The following is a 27,267-nucleotide window of genomic DNA, read 5'->3' as shown; positions in this document are numbered from 1 at the left end:
GCAAGTAGCATGTTATCCAGAGGGGACATACTGACAGAGGGAGACATCAGTGGACTCACGGGCAGGTGAGTGTCTCCAAGGACAATGGGTAGGGCATCCTGGACAGAAGATTCCATTAACTGGGAGCTACAAAGAGGGGAACCAGTGAGAGACGTGAAAAGGAAGAAAGTTTGCTTCATGTCCTTTCTAAGGGTAGTGCCACCAAACAGCTGAGGGTCCCCAAAAGGAAAGCAAAGAGCATTATTTGAAGCCTTACAATTGGTATCTAATTGACATTGACATCAAGGTTCCCGACAGCCACGTGGCCTGAGCAGTAGGGCCTGGACTCACAGAGGCTGCCCGTGTCCGAATCTGAACACGATTCGGCAGAGGAGGGCAGGGGTGAGGGCCGGGGACCCGAGGACCCCACCACATACGGAAGGTGCTCCTGGGCTTCTGATACCCACAAGCAACTCCTGGTCCACACAGTCTGCTGTTCACTGAATTTTCTTGATGTAAACTCCAATAATAAAAGGCCTTGCAAAGTGCAGGAGAAAAGAGAATATTACCTTGTTGGGTGTCAGAGATATTCCCAGGAATAAGCCTCACCATCGTGGGCTTTTCAATACCTTTCTTATAGCAATACTAACAAAAGTGACTCTTAAGCTTTTACAAGGTACCAGCCGCAGTGCCGGTTTCACAGGGCTTGGTTTAACCCTCCCCACCCCCTGGGAGATAGGTGCTGCCAGAATGCCCACTTTACGGGTGAGCAAGCAGTACAGCCTGAGCCCTCGTGGGGGGGGCCAGGTCTTCACTGCGGCAACAAACATGTGTCACCTTCACACTAAGACCAACAGCACGCCCCTGAACAAGCCCCACCCTGAGCCAGAGCCTTGCAGGGAGGGCTGTTGAGGAGGCCTAACCACATGTCTCCCCTGCTCTTCCCCAAATCCTGGAGGCTCTGCATGCATTTCCAGTAGAGTGGTCCCCTTCTCGCTCTTGGAGACCTGCGGCGTATCATGGTTGGCTGCGTCAGTCCGGGGACAGTGGTCCTACCGTTTTCCTTCCTGGAACACACCTGACTGTCAGCAAGGCTCCAACACTCACTGCTATCACTTTTGGAGTGTGGAAGGTGGCTCCCCGTCCCAACCAAAGACAGATCAGAAAGCAAGCTCCTATGAGTGGTGTTATCATAGGAATGACTTTGAATTCCAAGTCATTAAAATTTTTTAAAAAAGTCACCTTCCAACTCTGTCTATGATTACTGTGACATTTCATAAATGTGGAGACACCAGGTGAAAAAAAAACAAAAAACAAAAAACACACAATTAGTAATCACTCCTGTTCTTACAATGTCCTTTACTGCCTGGGCACCGGCTTGTAGACTTCCTCTTAGCCCAGATTCAGCTCCTATCCCATTTCAAGCCTGCATCTCAATTTCTATTATTCAGAAAAAAAGAGAGAGATTACAAAATACAAACAAAGTAAAAGACCCTGAAAGTATTACCTCATTAGACATACATCTAAAACTATTGTCTTCAAAAGCAACACTCCCCTCAGAAATCAAATTCAAATAGAAGTGGAATGTACAGATCAACAAGCAGGAAATAAAACAAAAAACAGAAAACAAAAAATACCAATCCATTTGTGATGACCTGTGGGAATGTGGGAATCAGGTAGTAATGCGGGAATGTGGTGATGTGGGAACCAGGTAGTAATGTAGTAATGCAGGATTCAGGTAGTTATGTAATAATATAGGACTCAGTTCAGTTCAGTGGACAATCTTTCCTATTCCATTCCTTCTGCTAGGTTCCTAAGGGGATGGAAGAAAACAAACCAGCCTCTGCCTTCAAGTTCAAGGGGAGAGAGTCAAATGAAAAAGGAACCACTACACTGGGGATATAAGGACAGGTGGCTATTCTGGAGAGCAGGGTTGAGGCCAGAAGAAAAGACAAGTCACTAGTGAAGCTCACAGGAAAGGACAAGCCTGGCTTGGGCGGGGGCGGGGGGGTTGAGAGGGGGCACAGGGTGAAAGCATGCTGGCGGGGGAGGGGGGGAGGACAGAGCCTAAGGGGAGGCTGTTAGGAGAATGGAGTCCTAAGTCCATGACCAGGAAGAGGAGGGAGACAATAAATGGGCATGCTTATCAGCCTATTTGCACTTCACCCTACAAACCAAGCCAAAGGGAAGCACAAGGCTGTGCCCGGGTTTGGGGGCAGGGCCACTTTAGGAACTCCCCTAGGGAACACGGGGCTAGAAACTGCTTCGGTGTGAGAAGCCAAAGTGTATCAGTCAAGTGTCTGCATGTGCCAGATGCTATGCTGGGCGTTGCACGCTTATCTCCTGTAATCTTCAAATGACACTCCACACCTCACAGATGGGGAAACTGGGGCTCAGGGAGGTCACTGCCTTTCCCTAGTCCACCAAACTGGCACCTCTAGACTGTGATGCAAGCCTGGGCCTGCCGTGCTCCAAAGACGCCCTGATGGTTCTGGGAAGAGCCTGGAAGTGGACCAGAATGGAGACAGCAGCCTCTGCCTGGGTCAGTGCCCAGGGCGAAGGAGACCGAAGGAATATCAAAATGTTTCAGAGAGCCTCAGGCAGGGGCCCTTCCCACTTGCTTTTTAGGATATGGCCCACTAGCACCCAAAGTCGTGTGTTGAGTTTTACCCCGTTTTCGTGTGCCAGACCCAACTGTAGAACAGAGGCCATGGAAGGCGTGCCCTGGAACGCTGTCACAGTAGGTGGTGAAGGACGGTGTAGGTGTGCTGCCTACCACAGGGCTGGTGGCAGACGAGATGATACAGCTAAGGTGCTCAGTACAGGGTAATCAACTCATCTGTTTGTTCATCCATTCACTCAGCCACGTATTCAACAAGCACAACTTCTGGGTTAAGCCTAAACCTAAGCCTAAGCCTAAGCATTAAAGGGCATTGTGGGCACAGGACACCCTCCTTCCACTAACACCACTTCTGAGACACAAACCCATCACACACACATGCACACATCTATGCAGACCTATGTTGGTGTAATGCATGCACACACACACACAAGTGTGAAGGAACTTCTAAAAGAACTTGTACTCAGCCACTCAAACCATGAATGTCAAGACAGAGTTAGTTATTCTGTGACATGAAAATATGACATCTAAACTAGGAAAGAAGAAATGTGAGTACTTCAGGGTGACAGCTGTGGAGTCACTCCAGCACCATTATCTTGCATGCATCTTGCCAAACACTTGGGTCCTGCTGCTCTCGAACTGAGGAAACAGGGGTCGGGAAAGTTCACCTGGTCTTGGTGAGGATGCAGGTGCCAGAGGGCCATGTGGCGGGGAGGTTCCCTCCCTAGGACCAAAGCAATGTGTTCAGGCCTGACCTCTGATCTTGACGCCTGATTCAAATTTCTGGCCACAGCACCAGCACATTCACTTAGTGTAGGGAGACAACATGAAAGCAAGATTCAAGCCTATTCCAGAAGCTTCAGTTCAGAATTCCTAGGAGAAAACAAACCACGTAGAGTCTAAATTTGTTTCTGATACCCTGGAATCTGTCTATCTCTGTCTCTCACACACACATACACATGCAAAAACAAAAGTAAAAAATTTTAAATCCATCTTTTTTTCTTATTTGGCGCTCTCTTTTTTCTTCTTTCCCCAGTTTTATTGAGAAATAATTCACATACTCCATTATATACGTTTAAGGCATAGAGCAAGATGGTTTACACATACTGTGAGATGATTACCACAGTAAGTTTAGCTAACATCTGACTTTTCGTGCGCCTTGATTCCTTACACTAGTATTTGCACGTTTGAGTAATGGGGCACCTCCTCCAGACATTATAGGTTTGTCTTGGCAGACTCAGTTCTTCAGCAGTCAGCCCAATGGGGGTTTCTGGGTGTGACTGCTGGGAATGTGTTTGGGCAGGTGGGACCTGCTATTATGGTCTCTTTTCAGGAAAGGCAACTGCGAGAGCTCTGAGGACAGGGGTGGGGGTGTGCCTGGGTGGCATTGTTGGCCCGGTCCCCCACCCGAGTGACTCTGCAGGAAGGGCGCTGTGCTGGCCTGGATTCTCTGGTCAGGCTTCCGAGACGGGTGGGCCTGGGCGCTATGTTCAATGTTAGGTGGGGCTATGATTTAGCTCCCCTGCCCTGGCAGGGTGTCAGGCCACGGCCCAGGGCTTGGACAGCTCATTGTTTGGGGGCCCGAGTCAGGCCCGAGTGTGCACCGATTTCCCTGGTTAGGGGAGGCCACCGGTTTTGCTCTGCAGACGGGGGAAGCCGTGGCCTATGCTCTGTGTTCAGAGTGCCACTGTCTGTAGGGCCGCTGAATGGGCTCTGCAGCAACCCCTGTGCTCTGTTAGGTTCCCGGGTCAGACAGGCTGAAGGCTCATTTCAGGGAAGGTCACGGCCACAGAGTAGACTCCCTGCCTGCCAGAGGCCGGGGGAGGAGCAGCTCTTAACCCAGCAAAGGGCTTGTTGTCCTAGCTCGGGTCAGCTCGCAGCCCAGTTCCCTGGCTGAACGGGGCCACGGGCCTTGCTCCGTCTGCTCTTCCCTCAGCCTGAGTGCCCCTGGGCCACACAGCTTCCAGGCGTGGTGCCAGCCCTCTAGTCAGGAGGGGCCTCCACGGTGGGCGCGGCTGTGTCTCAGCCCCCTTGCCTGGGTGGGAGGTGGGGCACAATCCAGCCTCCTCTCAATTTCCCAACAGGCTCTCAAGATAGGAGGGGCCAGGAGCTCAACCTCAGCCTTGGCTATGCATCAGCCTTCTTGCCTGTGCACAGCACGGAAGCCCGCATGCCCAGTGCTGGCTGTGCCCTGGGGGCGAGGGGGGTCAGCTCTGCCATCCTGCCTCTTGCACACGGCTGCCAGGAGTTGTGGCCAGCCCTTCTGGTCACATGGGACCGCAGCAGCTGGGGCTGTGACTCAGCACCTTGCATGAGTGGGGGCAAACTGGTCTCTGGACCACCCCAGAGCCCACCCCACCAAGATCTCTGGTCAGAGTCCGCCCCTGACTCGGTTGTGCAGAGGAGGAGAGCCGCCGGCTGGGGTCACCGCTTGGGCACTGCGGGCGGGAACTCGGTCCACCGAGACCCGCGTGCTGGTTGTTGCCAGCCCCTCCCCCTTCTTCATCACAGTCTGATCCCCCGCGTCTGGGCCCCGAGGATTCCCCTGTAGTCCCCGTAGTGTGAGATCAGGGTAGGGGCTCCCCCAAAGTGACCCACGATGCTGGGGAAGGTTGGTTGTCACCCCTGGGCTTTCCTTTCCAACCGGTAGGAACCGGAGGCTCTGGGGGATCTTCCTTGGGGTGGTCCTGCACTGGCCCGGGGGAGGGGAACGGGGTGCACGTGGAACTGCTCCTCTTACCCCCTAACGCTGTCTGTCTTGGTCTCTGTGGTGCGGGGGTGCTTCCGCTTCACCCCCGCGTTCTGGGTTTCTCTCAGTGGTGTCTTGTTGGTGAGTAGATGTTGGCCGTTCTCACGAGGGGAGCAAAGTCAGGAACAACCTATATCGCTGTCTTGGTGATGTCACTTTTAACACAGCTCTTTAAAAGGTTCATGAGCCTTCCTGCACATCAAATGGCTCTTAGAAAACATTTAAATGATTTCCGTGTAAACAAATCAGAAACATATGGATTAAATCTCCCTTAAAATATACACATGTAATTAAGGGGAGAAGTGCTTGGCAAAGCGTGTTTTGCGATTTATCAAACTCAACATGTGAAAGACAGGTTGTAACATCTGACAAATCCAAACCCAGCAGTCCTGCTCATCCGTACAGCAGCAAGCATACTCTGCTTCCAAGCCAGGGACCCAAGTCCCCCTCACCAGACCTCTGTTCTTCCCTGGGCTTTTTAGAAGAACCTACTGGGTTGTAGCAGACAGACTGAATCCTTGGGTTCTGCCATGTTGGCTATGGGTCTCGCTTTCCTTAGGCCTGTTTCATTTTCAGGGGTTGGACACTCTCCCCCGCCCCAACACGAGTGCGTGCGTGCACACACACACACACGCACACACACACACAGGAGAGCTGTGCAACCCAGTCCACTTGACCAGACACCCTGCCAGGGAAACCAAGAAGAAGAAAAGGTAGCCTAGGTCATGCCCCTCTCCCTCCTCTTCCAGGCAGACCACCTCTCTCTGCTATCTCCCCCTTTGTATCCTAAGCCAACAGTTGGAGCCTTTGTACTTCTTAGGCCAAAAATGTTTGCAGGGCTGATATGCAAAAGCTACCTGGGTCAGCAGCTCACCCCAGCTCACGTGGGAACTCAAGTCATTGAAATCATTAGGCTGTGTGTCATGGAAGAAAGAGGGAGGAGGGCTGGCCAGAGAGTGGCCAGAGACAAGACTCAGGAGAAGGGTCTGGGGTATCACTACCGTGGGGACTTGTGCCCTGGCAGTGCCCAGGGCGAGTTAGAGCTTCAGAGGAAGGCTGGTGATAGGCCTAGGGCTGAGGTTCTCAGCCTGAGCAAAAATTCCTATATCCTAAGGTGGCCAGGAAGTAACTGAGCCCCAGACAGGGGACCCTGGGGAACCAGGTCCTTACTTTCTCAGAGCTCATGCCCAGAGAGGCATCAGAGGAAGCTGGACCCCTCATCAGAATGTCGAGGTCCACCCTGGCATAAGCCTTCCTACCTGTGTGACCTGGAGCAAGTCACGGGGCTTCTCTGACCCTTCGTTTCTTCATCTGAAACACAGACACAAGAACACCGCCTCAGTGCCCTCATGGGGCTGAAGAGGGAAGAAAACAAGGCCAAAGTGCTAAAATGACACAAAAGTTTAAACAGATTAACTTCTAAGATTTGCATTTTTATCCAGGCTAAAACTGCCAAGAAAGAAGCTGTGACCTCTGCCTCTCTGTTGCCTGGTCTAAAAATACTCGGAAGCTATAGGCTTCGTTCCCTCCCTGCTGACCCCCCAGTCGAATCATAGAGTCATGTGTGTTTAATGTTATCTATGGGCACATATTGAACCCGTCACCTTTTCTATTCCACGGTTATCTTCTGGCTTTCCTCTGACTCAGAGGCAGCGCCACTGTTTCACAGTGATGGAAGGAAGGAGGGAAGTGTGGGAGCAGAATGGGACAAGGAAGGTGAAAACTCTCAGACTGACAGCCAAAACCCCAAAACAACCCAGCATCATGGAACTGCCCATTTGTGTTCTTCCGCAGCTATGACAGAAGATGTAAGCAGAGGCTTACAGTCCAAATTCTGGTCTATATCCAGGTCTTGGGTTCCAAGCCCTTGAGAAAAGTGGCTCCCAGTCTACCAGCCCAGGCACCGAGGTGGTGGGAGGTCCAGACAGGACACAATGAAAATGCCTGGTTCTAACCCTGCCTCCGCCTGAAGGTCCTCCTCTCTTAACCATAATTGCGGTAAGAATTGAACAAACTCATATGGTCACAATAATAGCAGAGTGCATTGGCCTTCGTCAAGTACCAGGCTCCCTGACAGGCCACATGCTTTACCTGTGCTATCTGACTGCAGTCCCATGACATGGGTTGTACTTTCCAGCCAGCAGGTGACAGGAGCCAACATCAGTGGGTGAGCCACTCCTCCCCAACCCACATGGGCATTGCTGTTGCCATGCTCCCAGTACTTCCATAAGGTTAGGATTGTTATTCCACTTGCTGTATAGCTAAGGATGCTGAGGATCGAGGAGAAGAGAAACTAGCCCAAGCTTGTGTACCAGGCAGTCACCATGCACCAAGCATCCTTCTAAATGTTTAACTCGCACCACAACCCCCTGAAGCAGGTCACTGGGATTATCATCTCCAATTTAAGTTTGAGGAAAATGACGCACAGATACTTTATGCAGTCACAGGGGCACTGGTGGGGCAAATCAGTGCAGGAGCCTCACCAGGCTGGCTCTGGGTGTGGCTGACCCCTGGCCACCCTCGTTCCCCACCATTTTCCAAGTCTTATTCTCTAGCTCTCTTGGAGAGTCTGTGAGTGACCCAATGTCCTTTCAAAAGGTTTCTTTTCCATTTAAATCAGCTAGGATATGTTTCTGCTGCTTGTGAACACCATGGGAACACTACAACCAGGGTTGACTTCTCACAGCCCAGGAGGCATGGGCACTGGTATCTCCCAGCTGATCCCACATCTCTAGAAAACCCAATAAGCAAGAAGCATGCTGTTTAGGGCAAAGTGGGGCACCAGGCTGAACCAGCAGGGTGCCCCACCCTCAGAGAACTCCAAGTGGAAAAGGAAAAAAAGTATGCAATGCACTCCTGGGACAAAACAATGCTAAAACCAAGGAATAAACCCAAGTCACGTAATCAAAGAGTGAATGAAAGGTTTACTGAACTGGTTTTGAGAAGAACATTTGCATAAGGAGGAAAGAGGAGGCGGGGACGACAGAAATGGAGTGAAACAGGGCATCATGGAAGAAAGACAAAGGTATACTCCATGAACTCTCACCTGGGTGCACAGAGGTGCAAGTGGGAATAAAAGGGCAGGTTGAGAGCAGAGTTTTTCTTTCATACACACATATATAAACACACATACACAAACTATACACATGCCCACATGCACATATGTAGGCATGCGTACATGCACATGTGTGCATGTGTGTGCGTGTGAATTTTACACCATTTCAGCCCAAAGAGGACTTAAAAAAGAATTCGGTTTTATCTGAATCTACTGTCAGACCATCAGTGGTCCTCAAACAAGCATCCTGCCCCATGCTTTACTCGTCCAGGCAGCGGAGTTTCCACGGCTCCAGAGGCATGGGCAGCCATTCTTCAAAGAAGTGTCACGGCAGCAAGATGCACAGGCTGGGGGTGCCAGAGAAGCCACTGAGCAAACCTCTACTGAAGAAGGTTAGTGAAGAAGCTGCTGCATAGGGCACCACAAGGATCCTAAGACACATTTCTGAAGGCTTGGAATGTGGCTCTTTGAATTCTCATGGCTTGCCCATGTGCCATGCACTCTGATGCCCCAGTCTCTCGCAGTGCCTGTAAGAAAGGCACCTGGAGCAAGGGCATATGCTGACCTGGGTGAACGGCCTGGTTGCAAGGCCCAGCCAAAGAGGCGAAGAGCAGACTGCGACAAGCAGGTAGTGTTTACCAGCTGTGTTCAGCTGTGACAAGAAGTTATGCCAAGAGCACAGCACACAGCAGCTCGTAGGCAAGTATCAAACCACCCTGCTATAAGCCCACTCGGTTATGTCCAAGCTGCCCAGAAAGCAGACCCTGTACCGGTTTCCTCTGTCAGGGCAAGATTTCTAACCTAGGAATGTCACAGCCAGTCAGCGACCAAGCTCTGAGCACGTGCCCCACGTACATGTCATCAATAATTAGATCTAAACTGGCAAGCCCTCTTAACATGAAATACATTTCTGCAGCTTGAAAAGAAAAAAAGACTGTTTGAGGCTGGTTTGAATTAGGTGGAATGGAGACAGGAATTTTCCTAAAGTCCCTTCCTCTCCCCCTTGGGCCGCTAGCTACTCACTGCTTGGCAGAGACAAGATCCAGTGCCTGGCTGACCTCAGTCCGTGACCCCACGACCTAGCTGGGGGACCAGTGAGTCTGGGTAGGGGTGGTAGGCAGGCCCTACAAGGGCTGCTGAGGTTGACTTTAAATATTATTACCTACTTCCATGGCTCAAGTGATCTATTAAGATTCTGCCTAACAAGTCTCGTAGCCCTGATTCTGCAGCCTGTGTGATCAATGGCAGTGCTGGTCCCTTATGTGTTGCTGCCATCGAAAGGTACAATTATGCCTTTAAAGCTCAAGGTGCAATTAAACCTCTATAATGGTGCTAATGGCTCGAGCAACCTTGAAGCAGCTGCCATATTTTAAAAGATCATTCTGAATTGTTTTATGCCTGAAATTGCTCTGTAAAATCTTGTTAATTTTTCATCTTCAGTTGAGAATGTATTTAATGCTGAGAGGATGGCTTTCTTCCAGCCACACTGCACAGAAGGGGGTTTCCTTCCTCAGCTAACGGGATCACCCTGGAGGACTAGGACGAGGTCCTCAACCACTGGACGAGGTTGAGCTCAGCCCTCTAAGGAGGCTTAGACTCTAAGGGATCTGTCCTAGGGAAGAGTCCAAAGTAAAGATTAGGTCACAGGATATAGTCCAGCCCAGAGCCCACTAGGGACAGTTCAGCCCAGCATCACTGTCTCTAAGAGAGACAGAGAAAGACAAACATGTGGCTGCCCACACGAGCACGTGGTCAGGTTCCGTCTTGGAGCTCCCACTGCCCCCAGATGTCTGTAACTGTAGCCAGCAGGTGACACACACAGCGTTCTAATGATCTCATTACCTATCCATTTCCCCCAAATAAACTGTGACCCCCTAGAGGGAGGGGCTCTGTCTGGTTCACCATGGAGTCCCCAATAAATGTCAGAGCAGTTAATAGATGGGATACCGCCTCCTCTGAATTTTAAGGATGGGCAGTAGGTAAACCGGGAAGGGAGCCATTAGTAGCACGGCCACAAAAGACAAGCACGAGAGGAATGTTTCAGGCATTGAGTTAGAAATTCTTTAATCACTGACCAAGTTCTTCAAACAGTGATCTAGAATAATTTAGAAATGCGATTTATATTCACGGTACTTCCCGACAACAACAAGAGCAGCTCAGATGCACTGAGCACTTTCCATGAGTAAGTCTCGTCGCAAACGCTGTAGACACATCATTCCATATCCTCACAACAACCCCCAGAAGGGAGGTGGTATCCTTGTCCCTATTTTACAGAAAGGGAAACCAAGGCTTGGGAAGGCACAATTACCTGCTTAGGATCACAGAGCTGACAAGAGGAAGAGTGGGACTCAAACCCAGAGCCCTTCTCTTGACCACTGCCCTCTGGATATGACACTGAAATTGGGTGGGTGGTGGAATCCGGCCCCCAATGTTTTAGAAAGCTCGGCGGCAGACAATGGGGCAGATTTTTACTTTGAAGATGCCATGGCTCTCTGACTTACTTTTCCAGGAGGATGGCTCTTTTTGTAGGAGCCTTCCAGGCCTGAGAACGCAGAGCAAAATCCTACTCACTAAAGGTGAGGATGAGGAAGGCAACATCCTGAACTTAACCGCATTATTATGAGATGGACACAATTATTATCCACATCCTAGATATGTGGAAACTAAGATCTAAAAAGACAAGATGGTGCACCCAAGGTCACAGTCAGTAAGCAATGGATGCAGGACCAACCAGAGGCAGTCTGAGGCCAGAGCCCTGTCTTTGGACATTATAATCTCAGGTTCCACAGGCAGATGGGAATTTGGGGGAAAGAACTCTAGAGTCTATGTGAAGGCTGGATTTGAGCAGATTCTATATTCAAACCTGAAAACAAAGTCCATTCTACCTTGTATTCTAGGCAAAGACCACAGCTGATCCTGTCGCAACCCCAGGGGCTTCTGATCCACTAAAGCATTATAAGAAATGGAAGAGAAGAGAGAAAGACTACACCTGGGGTCAGTGAACTACAGCCTGCAGGTCAAACCCAGCCATCTGTTTTTGTAGATAAAAAGTCTGACTGGAACACGGCCATATCCGCTGATTTATGTCGTGTCTACAGCCGCTTTGGTGACAGAACTGCAGAGCTGGGTAGCTGCAACAGAGACTCTATGGCTCACAAAGCCTAAGTTAGTTACTATCTGGCCCTTTACAGGAAAGGTTTGCCAGCCCCTGGATTCCACGTTAGACTGCTCGATGCACACACCAGCTGGGGAAACAGTGAGCCATCTCCAGGCACAATAGGCATGCACACCTCACCCATCCAGCTCCTGCTGACACGGCCAGTTTGTAGTTGTGTTTTTCATAAAACCCAATACCCAAACCAGCCAGGGCTGTCCCTCACAAGCCCTGCCCTTCACCCTCTAAAAGGAGCCGCAGCGGTGAGCCTTACCTTTGTTGTACATGTTCGTTGGCACCTGGACGTCACTCAGACTGATGTTCACAGGCAAATTATTAAAATGGTCATTTGGGGCTAAGATGAATTCCTTCCCCAGCTCCAAAAAATTCCCATCTTTGTCCCTTTCGTTTATCAGCACAGCATTGAAGTATTCATACTGAAAGAGAAAGTCAAAAGGCATTACTTGTGGCTTAGGGCATAAGGCTGTGAACTCAGACAGACGTGGGCACAGGTTGCGGGCGGCCCCCTACACGCATGGATCCTGCTCTGGTCACACTATCTCTCTTAGTCTTCCCTAATGTCTATGGCTGCTTTTGCACAGATATGATAGCGCCATATAAATATTCCCGATGTCATAAAATATTCTTAGAAAACCTTACTTCAAGGAGCTGCACAGTACTTTTTTATATGACTATAGAGAAAACTGCCCTAAAAATATTTTAATTCTTTAAAGTTCGAAGATAGACCCTGCCCTTATGCAGCCTACATTTAAGTTGAAGGAGACGTGAAGTCAACAAAAAGTAAGTAAACCTATAGTTTGTCAGGTAACCAGACTTGCTACAGAAAATAGCAAAACTGGGCAAGGGGGAGAGCAGTAGCAGAAGGGCTGTGTGTTTATATACGGTGTTCAGGAAAGGTCTCAGTGCTGTGGTGACACTCACGCAAAGACTGACGGACAGGAGGAACAGGTTGTGTGGGCACCTGGAGGGAAGCACCCCAGGCAGAGGAGAGATCCCAGGCAATGAGTGGCCCTTGGATGGGAGTGTGCTAGTATGTTGTATACATGGCTGTCTCATCATCAACATAGTCACCGTCACTATCAGCATCATCTAACGTATACAGAATGCTTACTTTGTGGCAGACATTATTCTAAGTGCTTTTCACATGCTAACTCATTCAATTCTCCTAACAACTCTATGAAGTAGGTTTTGTGAGTATTCCCACCTCACCAATGAAGAAACTAAAGTAGAAAGAACTGACATATCCTGTCAAAGATTACACACCTGATGAGCAGAGCCAGAATTCAAACACAGGCACTCTACTTCCAGAGTCTGTGCTCTTATCTACTGAGCAGTATTCCAAGATGGTAGGTATGGCTGGAATTATGACAGAGAATTTGAAACAACTATGATTAATGGGGCACCTGAGTGGCTCAGTCAGTTAAGTGTCTGACTTCGGCTCAGGTCATGATCTCATAGTTCGTGGGTTCGAGCCCCGTGTTGGGCACTGTGCTGACAGCTCAGAGCCTGGAGCCTGCTTCGAATTCTGTGTCTCCCTCTCTCTCTGCCCCTCCCCCACTTGTTCTCTCTCTCTCTCTCTCTCTCTCTCTCTCAAAAATAAACATTAAAAAAAAACAACTATGATTAATATGCTAAAGGCACTAATGGAAAACGCAGAAAATAGGTAAGAACAGATGGATAATCTAAGTAGAGAGATGGATATTCTAAGATAAGTGAATAGGACTTATGGATAAGTGAAATGAATGACAGCAATGTTATAGGAACAGGAGCAAGAAGCTGGGAATACTGGTAGTTAAAAGCTACCTATAGTACCCATGAAGTAATACAAGATTATTTAAAAGTGGACTTGAATTAGCTGTAAATGTATATTGCAAAATATCAGGCAACCACTAAAATAATATTCAAAGGAAGTATAATTTGTATGTTAAGAGAGAAGAAATACTAATTCATATAAGACGCTCAATTAAATTGAAAACAGGAAATCAATAGGCAAACAATCAAAGAAGGCAAAAAAAAAGTAGAAGACAGAAAATGAGAGAGAAGCAGATGAACAAATAGAAAACAGTTACAAATATGGTACATATTAACCCAACTATATTGATAATCACTTTAAATGTGAATGGTCTAAATGCACTAATTAAGATGCAGAGACTGCTAAGAGTAGATGAAAACACAAGACCCAACTATATGCTATCTACAAAAAACCCACCCTATACATAAAGAACAGACCGAGTAGAAGTAAAGAGACAGAGAAAGATATACCATGCTAACACTAATGAAAAGAAAGCCAGAGTAGACATATTAATTTCAGACAAAGCAGACTTCAAAGCAAGGATATTACCAGGGAAAAAGATGGGCATTACATAATGATAAAGGGATCAATTCTCCAAGAAAACATAACAATTCTCAATAGTATAGACCTAATAACAGTGTGTTAAAATATGTGAGGTAAAAACTGACAGAACCACAAAAAGAAATAAATGAATTCACAATGATATTGAATACTTCAACACCCCTCTTATCAGTAACTGACAAACCCATCAAGCAGGAAATTGGTAAGGATATAGTTAAACTGAACAGACCTATCAAGGAGATCTAATTGACATGTATAGAATACTTGATCCAGCAACAATAGATTACACATTCTTCTCAAGCTCACAGGGAACAATCACCAAGATAGATCCCATTCTGGGCCATAAAACACACTTTAACAAATTTAAAAGTACTGGAATCACACAATGTCTGCTTCTATATTATACTGGAATTAAACTAGACATCAATAACAGAAGGATAGCTGGACAAATCCCAAAATATTTGGAGATTATGGAACATAATTCTAAGTAATACACAGGTCAAAAAAAAAAGAGTTTCAAGAAATTTTAAACTGAATAAAAATTAAAATACAACTTACGAAATTTGTGAAATGCAGTAAGAGCTTAAAAGAACATTCACAGCATTGAACACATGTGTTAGAAAAGAAAAATAATCACCTGACCTTTTACTTCAGGAAACTAGAAAAAGGCAAGCAAATTAAATCCAAAACAACCAAAAGAAAAGAAATAATTTTGTTTTATTTGCAGAACAGAAGTCAATGAAATTGAAAACAGGAAATCAATAGAGAAAATGAATAAAATCAAAGGTTGCTTCTTTGAAAAGATTCCTTACAGTGAAAAGATATAAAGCAAAATCAGCCAAGAGAAGAGACTAACTACAGGGGGCAAAGTCCAGAGGAATCCACATTCAGGTTTTCAAGAGTTCTCTCCTGGTGCAATCACATAAGATGCACTAATTCTTCCAGTGCTGAGCTGTGACAAACATCTGAAATGCTGCTCACCGGGGAGGCTTGATAAGACTCAGTGCTAAGGACATTTATTGCGGGGTGGTCATGTAGCAACACTATTTACCAACATAACTTCACTGAATTTATAGAACTCTACACCTAATAACTGCAGAGCACATATTTTTTTTACCAGATCACACACTGGGCTACCAAACAAGTCTCAGTAAATTTAAAATGAATGAAATCCACATATTATGTTATCTGGTAATAATGGGCTAATTTTAGAAGATGATATATGATAGTGATATGAAAAATATCAATGATACCTAAGAAAAGATGGTGTCTAGAAAAACCCCAAAGATTTGGGAATTAAACAGCACACTACTTCATAATACATGTGTTGAGGAAGAAAATGACATGGGAAACTGGAAAATAGTTTAAAACAAACAATGAAAAAATATCAATATTTGTGAGATATAGCTAAAACATAGTTTAGAGAAAAATTTACAGATTTAAAAGATTATAGAACAGAAGAAAACTTTAAGATGAATAGTCTAAGATACTCCTGTAAAAAGAAAAAGAAGAAGAAATGAAGCTCAATGTTCAAAGAAGGAATAAAATAATAGAGATAAAAGGAGAAACCACAAAATGGAAAAAAAATAACGAAAAAACACCAATGATATCAACCGTTGGTTTTTTAAAATGATTAATGAAAATTTTAAACCCTAGCTATATTGATGAAGAAAAATGTAAGAAAGTATAAAATACCAGTAGCAGGAATAAAAGAGGAAACACTATAATAGATCCTACAGATAATGAAATAAGGAAATATTACAAACCAATTTATGCAAATATTTGGTAACTGGAGTTAAATGTCAATTCCTTGAAAAACAGAAACTACCAAAACTGACACAAGAAGAAATATAAAATGTAACTGGCTCTATATATACACAAAAATATAAATTCACAATTACTAGCCAAGCTAATATAAACAGCTCCAGGTTCAGATTCCTTAAGTGATGAATTCTATCAAATATGTAGGGAAAAAATAGAAACTATCTGATATACACTCAGAAAATTAGAGGAGGGAATACTTCCCAACTTATTTAATGAGGGCAGCATAACCCTGACACCAAATCAGACATGAATATTTGAAAAACTGTATTACACACCAATATTTCTCATTAACCTAGATGTAAAAATTCTAACACAATATTGAATCAAATCCAACTACAATTAAAAGGATAATACATCATGACTAAATTATATTTATCCCAGGAATTTATGGTTGGTTTATTTGAAAAATCAATCAACACAGTTCACCACATGAACAGAATAAAGAAGAAAAAATTGCATGACCACATAAATGCAGAAAAAGCATTTGAAAGAATTCAACTTTTGCTCATCCTAAAAACTCTTAGGAAATTTGAAATAGCATAAAATGTCCTCAACCTAATAAAGAGCGTCTTAAAAAAAAACCTAGGGCTAACATTATATTTATGATGAAACACTGAATATTTTCCCCCCAAAATCAGGAACAAGGCAAGGATGGGTTACTACATCTATGTAACAGTGTACTGGTGGTCCTGGCAACTGCAGTAAGATGAATGAATGAATGAATGAATGAATGAATGAATGAATGAATGCCATAGGAATTGGAAAGGAAAAAACTGTCTTTATTTGTGGACATGATTGTCTATGTAGAAAACCCTAAGGAATCCACATAATCTACTACAACTAGTGAGTTTTAGCAAGGCCACAGGATAGGAAATTAACAGACCAAAATCAATTGTATTTCAATATACTAACAAAGAACAAATGGAAATTGAAATTCAAAAAACAATAACATTTACAATACCATAAAAAGCATTTAAAAATTAAATATAAATCTTTTAAATTATGTGCAATACCTGTATACTAAAAGTTACAAAATATTGCTGTGAGAAATTTTAAAAGGTTTAAATAGATGAAAAGAGATGCCTTACTTAAGGATTAGAAAACTTGGTATTAAGATGTTAATTCTTTCCAAATTGATCTAAAAATTCAATGAAATCACAATCAAAATCTCAGTGGTCTTTTTCTAGGAGTTTCCAGGTTAATTCTAAATTTTATAGAGAAATGAAAGGGATCCAGAATATCAAAAACAATTTTGAAAAAGAAGAAAAAATCCAAAGAGTCACATTTCCTGATGTTAAGTCTTACTATAAACCTAATTAATCAAAACAGTGTGGTATTGGCATTAGAATAGACAAACAGATCAATGGAACACAGTCCAGAAATAAAGCTGTACACATACAGTCAACTGAGTTTCAATAACGGTACCTACATTATTAAATGGGGAAAATATTTTCAACAAATTGTGCTGGAACAAGTGACTTAACCATAGGAAAACATCCTCACCCCTAATTCACAACACACACATTATTAATTCAAGATGGATGATAGACTTTGATGGAAAAGCTAAACCTATAATATTTCTTAAAAACAAAAAATGATAAATATCTTTGTAGCCTTCGGGTAGGCAATGGTTTCTTAGGACATACAAAGCACTTATAATTTTAAAAATTGAGAATTTAGGGGCGCCTGGGTGGCTCAGTTGACTGGGCGACCAACTTCGGCTTGAGTGATGATCTCACGGTTCAGGGTTCGGGCCCCGTGTCAGGCTCTGTGCTGACAGTGCAGAGCCTGGAGCCCGTTTTGGATTCTGTGTGTGTGTCTCTCTCTCTGTCCCTCCCCTACTCATGCTCTGTCTCTCTTTCCTTCAAAAATAAATAAACATTTTAAAAAATTGAGAATTTAGATTTTAAAAATTTCAAAACTTTTGATCATTAAATCCACTATCAATATAAAACAAATAGAAAAACCATTATTGAGGAAAAACAATTCATAATACACATCGGACAAATGACTTATACCCAGAATATGTAAAGAACTCCTATAATTTAAACATCAGTGAAAATAGAAGGCCAAAGAGGTGAACACCTTCCACAGGAAGGTATTTGAATGACCAATATGCAAGCCTAAGTGTGTGCAACGTGATTAGTCAACAGGGAAATGCAAAATAAAACACCAAACAGATGCAATTTTGCATCCGCTAGAAGAGCTAACATTAAGTTTTCCGAAAATACTAAATGTTCACAAGAATGTGGAGTAAGCAGAAATCCTATACATTGCTCACGGATATATCAAAAACTTTGGAAAAACATTTTGCCATTGCTTGTAAAGTTAAACATGTATCTACCCTATGATCCAATAATTCCACCCCTAGGTATCTATCCAATGGAAACACAGCCACCAAAATATTGTGTGAATGTTCATGGAAGCGCCATTCACAATAGCCCAAAACTAGAAGTCAAGTGCCCATCAACAGATGAAAAGATAAACAAATCTGTGATACATTCATATAGTGGATTGTTACTCAGGAACCAACTACTGATATACTCAAAATATGGGTGCATTTCATAAACGTTTTGAGTGAAAGAAGCCAGAAACAAAAGTGAACATATGTACAATCCCATTTATATGAAGTTCTAAACAGGCAAAATTATTACTCAATAGTAAGAGCAATCATGGGTTGCTTCTGGGCAGGAAGGTGGGGAACCACTTCAAAGAGACATAAGAAAACTTTGTGGATTGCTGGAAATGTTCTATATCTTGATGAGGTATGGGTAACTCAGGTGTATTCATTCATCTGTCAGTACTCATTGAATTGTATGCCAAAGAACTATGTATTTTACTGTATAGAATTTATGTTTCAATAAAAAAAATAAGTCACAAAGACTTCAATTTTTTAAATTATTAAATACAAAACTGTACAAAAACATTAACATTAAGGGAGGGGGTGGTAGCTCAGTCAGTTAAGTGTCCAACTTCAACTCAGGTCACGATCTTGTGGTTCAAGAGTCTGAGCCCTCCATCAGGCTCTGTGCTAACAGCTCAGAGCCTGGAGCCTGCTTCAGATTCTGTCTCCATCTCTCTGTCTCTCCCCCGCTCACGTTCTGTCTCTCTCTTTCTCAAAAAATGAATAAAACATTAAAAAGAAAAAAGCTTTACAGAAACAAAACTCAGTTTAATAAGTTCCACCCACGACGATTTTTTTGAAACATAATTTACTATGATATAACACCCAGAAACAAAAGAAATCATACCTTTCTGCTGAAACATAAATCCAGGGAATGCCTTACCAAGCAGAAACACCTTGTCTAGCCCATGAATTGCCTGCACCAAGGGGAGGCCCCTTCTTCTGAAAGGCTCTGCTTTGTAGGAAACTTGTCAGTGGAGATTCCTCCCACAGCTCCATGTTAATTGAGATCTTAACCTTCCACAGACCCAAGTTCTTCACATAATATTACAATGGTTTTAAAAACTCAAGCTTTCAATGCCATTGTTTCATTATAACTGAATGCTAAATTAACACACAAAGTCTCAGGCTGCTTGGTGAAGGCCAGTGCAATCATGGTTCCTGCACAAGGCTCTCTGGAGGCAGCTTCTAAACTGCCATTTAAATGAATAATTCACACAGCCCAGAATGCAAACGAAGAAAGAATGGATGCACAGGCAGGATTTCACTCAATGTTGCTCATCATTCACCACCGATGACTGGGGGTTCCGTGCCTCCTCCCCAAATCCATTTGTCCTTCCATATTGATTTTGAAAAGCCTGACTCAGTGCAAACAAGAATCATTTCTTGGCCCTTCGAATTCATCGCTATAATTATGGGGCTCAGTGGCTTTGTCCATATTGATCAAGGAAAAGATAATGTTTAATCCATTTCAGTATTTCTGAATACCTGTCACCCATGGGGTCAAAGTAAATTAGTTCTTTTGTGAGTAAATCTGATAGCCTACTAAGTGTGAGGGGGCAAAAAGGACACTAACTCAGGGGACAAAATGTAGTAAAATATACCAGGGGCAAAACGGTGGGTGTGCTGTTCCCCAGAACCCAGCACAGCACCAGCTCAGAAAGCAGTGGTGTCTAAAAGTGATTCAATAAGGCAGGGGTAAGCATACTTTTTTCTGTACAAGGTCAGGTAGTAATTATTTTAGGCTTTGTCAGCTATGGAGTCTTTACTGCAACTCCTCAACTGTGCTATTGTAACGTGACAGCAGCCACAGACAATATATAAAAGAATGGGCCTGTCTGTGTTCCATTCACACTTTATTTACCAGAAATTTACAAAATTAAAAAAAAAAGGTTTTGCCTGCAGGCTGTAGTTTGCCAACTCTTCAAAGGAAAAAATAAAATTTTTGAAATAAAAAATTTCCAGCTTGACTAAATCAAGCATTTCTTTCAATAAAAATTTTGAGCACCATGCTGAATAAGAACAAAGTTGGAGGACTGACACTTACCCTACTTCAAGACTTTCTACAATACGACAGTACTCAAGACATCAGTATTGGTGAAAGATCAACAGAACAGAAGAGAGAGCCCAGAAATAGATCCACACAGATGAAGTCAACCGATCTTCGACAAAGAAGGAAAGACAGTCTCTTCAACAAATGGTGCAGCAACAATGGGACATCCACATGCAAACAAATGAATCTAAACACAGATCCTTCAGGGGTGCCTGGGTGGCTCAGTCGGTTAAGTGTCCCAGTTAGGCTCAGGTCATGATCTGGTTCATTAGTTCAAACCCTGCTTTGGGCTCTGTGCTGACAGCTCAGAGCCTGGAGCCTGCTTTGGATTCTGTGTCTTCCTCTCTCTCTGCCCCTCCCCTGCTCATACTCTGTCTCTCTCTCTCTCTCTCTCTCTCTCTCTCTCTCTCTCTCTCTCTCTCAAAAATAAATAAAACATTAAAAAATAATAACATAAAAATAAACACAGACCCTTCGTAAAAATTAACTCAAAATGGATCAGAGACCTAAATATAAAATGCAAAACTATAAAACTCCTAGAAGAGAACACAGGGGAAAACCTAGATGACCTTGCCTATGGTGATGCTTTTCTAGGTAAAACGCCAAAGACGCAATCCATGAAAAAAGTAATCGATAAACTGTACTTCATTAAAACGAAAAACTCCCTTCTGTTCTGTGAATGACACTGTCAACAGTATGAGAAGACTAGCCACGGACTGGGAAGAAACAATTGCAAAAGACACATGTGATTTGGACTGTCACCCAACATATACCAAACATTCTTAAAAATCAATAATAACGAAACTAACAACTGGATTAAAAGATGGACTAAAGACCTTAACAAAGAGCTCCACACAGGATATAAGCAGATGGCAAGAAAGCATGTAGAAAGATGCTCCACATCATATGTCATCAGGGCAATGCAAATTAAAACGAGACACCACTACTTGCCTATTGGAATGGCCAAAATCCAGAACGCTGACAACACCAAATGCTGGCAAGGACGTGGTGCAGCAGGCACTCTCTTACATTAGTGGTGGGAATGCAAAATGCTACAGCCACTTTGGAAGACAGTTTGGCGTTGTGTTTTGTTTTGTTTTGTTTTTAAACTAAACATACTCATACAATATGATCCAGCAATCATGCTCCTTGGCATGGATCCAATAGAAATGCAAATTTACATCCACACAAAAACCTACACACAGATGTGTATAGCAGCTTTAGTCATAATTGCCACAACTTTGAAGCAACCAAGATGTCCTTCAGGAGAAGAATAAACCGTGATACATCCAGACAATGGAATATTATTCAGCACTAAAGAGAAAGGAGCTGTCAAGCCATGAAAAGACAAGGAGGAACCTAAATGCACATTACAAATTGAAAGAAGCCAATCTGAGAAGGACTATGTAATTCCAACCATATGACATTCTGGAAAAGGCAAAATTCTGGAGGTGGTAAAAAGATAAGTGGTTGCCAAGAAAGGGGGTGGAAAGGGATAAATAAACAGAGCATCGAGGTTTTTCAGGACATTGAAAATAGTCTGTATGATATTTTAATGAAAGATGCATGCCATTAAACATTTGTCAAAATGCAGAAAATGTAAGACACCAAGAGTGAATCCCAAAGTAAACCATGGACTTTGGGTGATTAGGTGTCCATGCAGGTTCATCCTTGGTAAAATGTACCATCCTGGTGAGTGATGTTGATAACGGGGGATGCTATGCACCAACAGATGTGTAGGGGAAATCTCTGCACCTTCCTATCAATTTTGTTGTAAACCTCCAACTGCTCTAAAAATGCAGTCTTTTTCAAAAAAGTTTTAAGTAAGATCTGCCTCTATATTCATTCATAATTCATGGGTACTACCTACCACCTATTATACTAACATATGAACGTTATAAGACAAACTGCACAAATAAAAATAAAAGTGAATAGGAAAAAAAGTGACATATTCTCCTCGGGCATCTCAGTGGCTCACTTTGTGCACCCCTGGGTGTAGAATTTCTCAGCAGTGCTCCAAAGCAGCATTTCCAAATGATGACCTGTGCCACAGAAAGCCACTCCGTGGATTATTCATAAGGAATGTTATTTTAATGTGTGCCATGGTGAGCAAAGTTTGGGAAACACAGGAAGAACTGGGGTTTCTTCATTTCAGGACTTCTCAGGGCCTTTAACTCATTCTGAAAGTATACTATGTGCACTTTGAATATCTGGGCTGAGAGGTGTCCTTTACAGCACTCCTCAAACACAGCCGATCACGTAAGTGTCCTTCTCAGCATTTACCAGGGTGACCCCTTTACAAGTACCTGTGCGATGTTTCACTAACGCGTTTCCCCCATGGGACTTGTTCTGCATCGGCAGGAACCTGTGTTTACTCACTGTTGTATCCCCAGCGCCTAGCACCTGTTGGCAGAATAACTGATCGAATGACCAACGTCAGAATCCATGTGGTCACCAGGCCTCTCCCTGGAGCTACCTTCCTAAGACACATCTTTGCAGTTGGCTCTTCCAGGCCCTGTGGTTCTACGGAATGTTCTCAGCAGGGAGCTATAGGAGCCGCACGTCGTATCGTTGCACAACCCGTGTCACAAATTCAAACAGGAAAGGGTATCCAGAGTAATGGGGTAAAGGTGATTCCAGAAGGGGCTGGAATTGCTGGTCTGTGCTGATCACCATAAGATGAGGAGGACAAGGCAGGAGCTCTGTGATACCTCCACAACCATGCCTGCAGCTTCCCCGGGGGCGGTCTGGGCATCCCCCTTCTGGCAGAGTCCCTCTCCTTCAATACACTGTCAAAGAACATGTCCACTTCAGTTCTGACATCACCCCTGCCAGGTAAAAGAATTCATTGCTCTACCACTCTGTCAGCTATAGAATCCAACAGCTCAGGCCTTCTCATTGATTTCAACTAGATTCCTGTCACCATGCAGAGTCAAGTTTCAGATTCAACAGGAAATATCACTAGAGGACAAAAAGGTTTCGGTTGGTGTGAGCGCTCCAACTGGTTGGTGGTGACTGCCTGTATATATTGTGAAGGCTTCTGAGGCTGTATCTCAACGCAAAGACCGTATGCTTTTCTGGTAAGGGTGGCCCAGCCTCTCCCACACCACCCACATCCTTGAAAATGCATCCCTTCCTAGTTTAGGGGTTGGCAAACTGTTTCTGTAAAGAGCCAGATAGTAAATATTTCAGGCTTTGCAGGCCAGACAGTCTCTGTCACAACATTCAATTCTGCTGTTTTAGCAAAAGTAGCCAACGGCGATCCATAAACAAATGGGTGTGGCTGGGTTCCAATAAAACTTTATTTACAAAAACAGGCAGCTGGTAGGACATGTAGTTTCCTGAACCCTGCCCCGGTTCGCTCTTTACTCCTTCCAGGTGAGAGGGACCTAATCTTCTAGTCAAGATGTCCTAAGGCAGTGCTTCTCAACTCCAGCTGGGGAGCTTTTCAACATCCAGATGTCCAAGCCAAACCTCAGGGAAATTACATTTGAGTCCCAAGGCGGTATTTTTTCAGCCTGTCCCGAGCGATCACAATGTGCAGCCCAGGCTGAGACACACTCTTTCCAAGGGTGACTTCCGTTTCCCCTTCCTGCGGGGTAAGTTGCATAACAGAACTACAAGGCCCCACCACAGAGGGCTTGCTTCATGGGCGGGAAGTATCTGCTCCACACATTTTGGCTTAAATTAAATCCTGCCTATAAAGTTCTCCAGTTGTCTCCTATGCGTGTGTCCTGTCGAGCCAACCGACTGTGAACACCCTGGAAGCTGGGCCTGTGTCCCTCTCACCTACTTGCCAATGATCCTGAGGACAATTCCAACTGGTACCATCCAGCCCTAGGCCCATACCACATGGTCAAGCAAAAGTAAGTACCCAATGAGTAAGTGAATGGATTCATCTGGGTTCCCCAGAGAAACAGAACCATTCGAAAGAAGAACTTGGGAGAAAGAGGGAGATATGGATTTATTAAAGAAATTGGCTCATTTGCCTAGCAAATCCAAAATCTGTAGGTTAGGCTACTACAGTCTTGAGTCTAGGTTCCGCAGGGCAGGCTGGGCAGGCTGGAAACTCAGGCAGGGTTTTCATTTGCAATCTTGAGGCACAGTTGCTTCTTTCTCAGGGAATCTGTCTTTGCTCCTGAGGTTTTCAGCTGGTTGGGTGAGGTGCCCCTCATTATGGAGGGTGATCTGTTTTTCTCAAAGTCTACTGACTGTAAATGGTAACTGCATCTGAAAAATACCTTCACGGCAACATCGGAACTGATGTTTGACCAAACAAACAACTGGGCACCATGGCCTAGTCACAGGGACATATAAAATTAACCGTCACAGTGACTGTCCCCTCACAATGGACTGCGGCAATTGCCTATCAGCTGGGCTCCCAGCCAGCTTCTTATCCCCTACCATCCATCCAGGCAGCAGCCAGTGATCGTTTAGAAATGTGAATCAGATTGTGTCACTCTCCAGTGGTTTCCTGCCACCCTGCCACCCTCAGAATAAGCCCTTCCCTGGGCTTTGAAAGACTGTTCTTTGAAAGGCAGCCGCCCGCCTGGTGCACCTGGTCTCCTGCACCGAATGGCCTGTCATCCCACTCCTGCCACATAGCCCTCTGGGCTTTAGCCCCAGTCCCCAACTCTTCCGGGCAGGTAGCAGCAGTGCCCTGGGATTCCCTAAGGCACTCTCTCCTCAGTCATTATAATAAACTCTGAGGCTGGCCTAAGCTCACTTGAGTGGGCTTCTGTTACTTGCAAGCACTGCGTCCTAAATGGTACACTCATCACATCCTGATGATCAAGGACCTACCTCCAAGAATCTACGAGGAAGACTTGCCTCAGCACCCAGGCTCCACATGGATGTGCGCCTCCAGCCCGGTTGGGTTCCTGTTCTGTGCACATTCCCCACTTGGCCCGGTCACTGGTTTCAGTCTCTACCCAGCCAATCATCACCCATCCACCCAATCATCACCATCTCTCCCTACCTGATCTTTATGTGCTTCAACTTCCTCACCTGTAAAGTGAGGCGACCGTGAATTCCTACCAGCTACACGTCAAGCTCCTCTCACAGGCGAGAGGGCTCAGTCAAGGGCAGCTATTGTTAAGGACTGAACCTCACCGGCAAGATCCAGGGCTCTCCCATTCCCATGACACCTTTCTCCTCCCCAGTCACCCTGCGTCCTCTAATCTCCTCTCCCCAGTCAGGAAATCAGTGGCAGTTTTGGCTCTTCATCGTATTTGCTCCTCTGGAAGGCCTTAGAGGGTTTGTTTGGGGTGGTAACCCCCCTAAGGGCAGGCAACATCCATGCATCCCAGGATTTCAGAAGCTTCTGTCCTTCCCAGAGACACAGCACCTTTATCACCCCCCACATCCCCGACAAACACACTGCCTGGAGGTCCTAGGTCAGGTGGTAGGATGAGTGAATGGCTACAACACTCCTCGTCTGTACTAATTAGGGAAACATTTTCATGTTTCACCAGCCCCTGGGAAGAGCCTTCCCACTTCCTGCCTGGAATTTAGTTCCCAGCTAGGGAAGCAATCTGGGTGGGCCTCCTGATTCCTGTCCCAGGGACCCCTCTTGTCTGGATTTCACCCTGTGCTCTGTTCTAGAATCAGGAAACCAGCTGGGTACAGCAAGGAGAGGAGGGGCTTTGGAGCCTGATGCCCGGGTTGAAACCATGTTTGCTTCCTAGGGGCACTCTAACGTCTCTACCACTCAGTTTCCTTGTCTGTGAAAAGGCAATGGTGATACCTACCTCTTTAGGACTTTCTGCAGATTGAATGGGATAAAATGTACAAAAGCAATGGGCACAGTGCCCAGAGCAGGCTCTTAATATGTTTTGGTTCTCTCATCTTTTCCTCATTTTTTTCCCCCTTCTCTGCTCTGGGATGATGGCCAGATTTTTACAACTTAGATTAAAAAATAAAAATTACTAGGAATATTAGTTCCAAATGAGCCAAGCAAATACCAAACTCCCAGTGCATGTGTATCCTGTGGGGAAGTGACATCTATCGCTACTCATGCGTGCCCCTCTCCAAAGGTCTAGTGCTGTCTGGTTACTACTCAATAATCTCATCTTCTCCTCATGTGTGAAAATTGATTTTTTAATGATCTGTTCCAGAATATTTCTAGGTATTAATGTTACGTTAACTCATTTATAATTCCCCAAGTGTCACAGTTGTTTGAAAAAAAACAGATAATGAATATGCGTCTCCCAGCCATCTGGAACCTCTGGCCTCTTGAGAATACTCCAATACGAACGAGCATTAACGGCCTGCTTCACAAGCTACTTATGCAGGCCTTGGACTGCTGCTTCTTCCTGCAAGCTCGTTGGCCACTTGGCATTTAGTTTCAAGAGACTTGGAGTGGAGCATTTCACTCCAGCATGCTGGGTTCGAGTCCCAGCTCTGCTGCTTAGTCACAATCTCTCAGTTACTTCATCCGTAAAACGGGATCACAACCACCCACATTACAGTGGAGTCGTTGTGAGAAATAAATAAATAGAGGGGCAAAAAAGAAACAGCACTCAGTTTAGAGCTTGACTCACAGTAAAGGACTGTGCTGTATAAAGCTGCCTTCTTTTGTAGGTCAAACATCGCTGTTTATTGGTAATTTCCTAGTTCCAGCTAACAGGATTTTGACAGATGGTAGAAGCCACTACCAGGTGGAGCTGACTGGCAGACAGAGGGCAGAGGGAAGCATTTGAAAAGGCAAGGAGAGAACACCATCATCTCTCACCCCCCAGTGGTGGGCTTCCCAGCTGGTCCTCCCTTACCCACTCTGCCCAGCCCCCCAACTTAGCACCCCCTCGCCTCTGTTCCCTCCACCCAGCCTCACGGGTCTGTTAGTCAATCCGCTGCTCCATGGTCCATGTGGCCTCTGCCCATGCTGTTCCCTCCATCCAGCTGCCACTTAGAGAATCCTCATTCCTCCTGAAATCCAGCCCAATTATCTCATCCTCAGTGCAGCCTTTTCCGACCTCTCTGACTGGGGACCCCCTGATGGGTGTTCTTGAACCACTTATGTATAGCACTTATCCCAGGGTCATCACACAATTACC

The 27,267-nt window shown here is 44.9% G+C and overlaps 1 protein-coding gene across 1 annotated transcript in view; it reads right to left on the bottom strand.

Moving 5' to 3' along the window:
- The window catches only part of CACNA2D3 (calcium voltage-gated channel auxiliary subunit alpha2delta 3), an 857,341-nt gene that overhangs the window by 516,307 nt on the left and 313,767 nt on the right, over positions 1-27,267 (bottom strand). The window contains exon 5 of the mRNA XM_047096680.1: positions 11,832-11,994. Within this exon, the coding sequence (XP_046952636.1) occupies positions 11,832-11,994 (163 nt within the window). The remainder of the gene's footprint in view (positions 1-11,831; positions 11,995-27,267) is intronic.

Source organism: Lynx rufus, unplaced genomic scaffold, assembly GCF_022079265.1.
Source record: "Lynx rufus isolate CCGP_SWC_20201006 ecotype Redwood Valley unplaced genomic scaffold, mLynRuf1.p SCAF_4, whole genome shotgun sequence".
NCBI lineage: Eukaryota > Metazoa > Chordata > Mammalia > Carnivora > Felidae > Lynx > Lynx rufus.
Note: the sequence above shows the minus strand (reverse complement) of the source record. Positions and strands in the feature narration are given on the sequence as shown.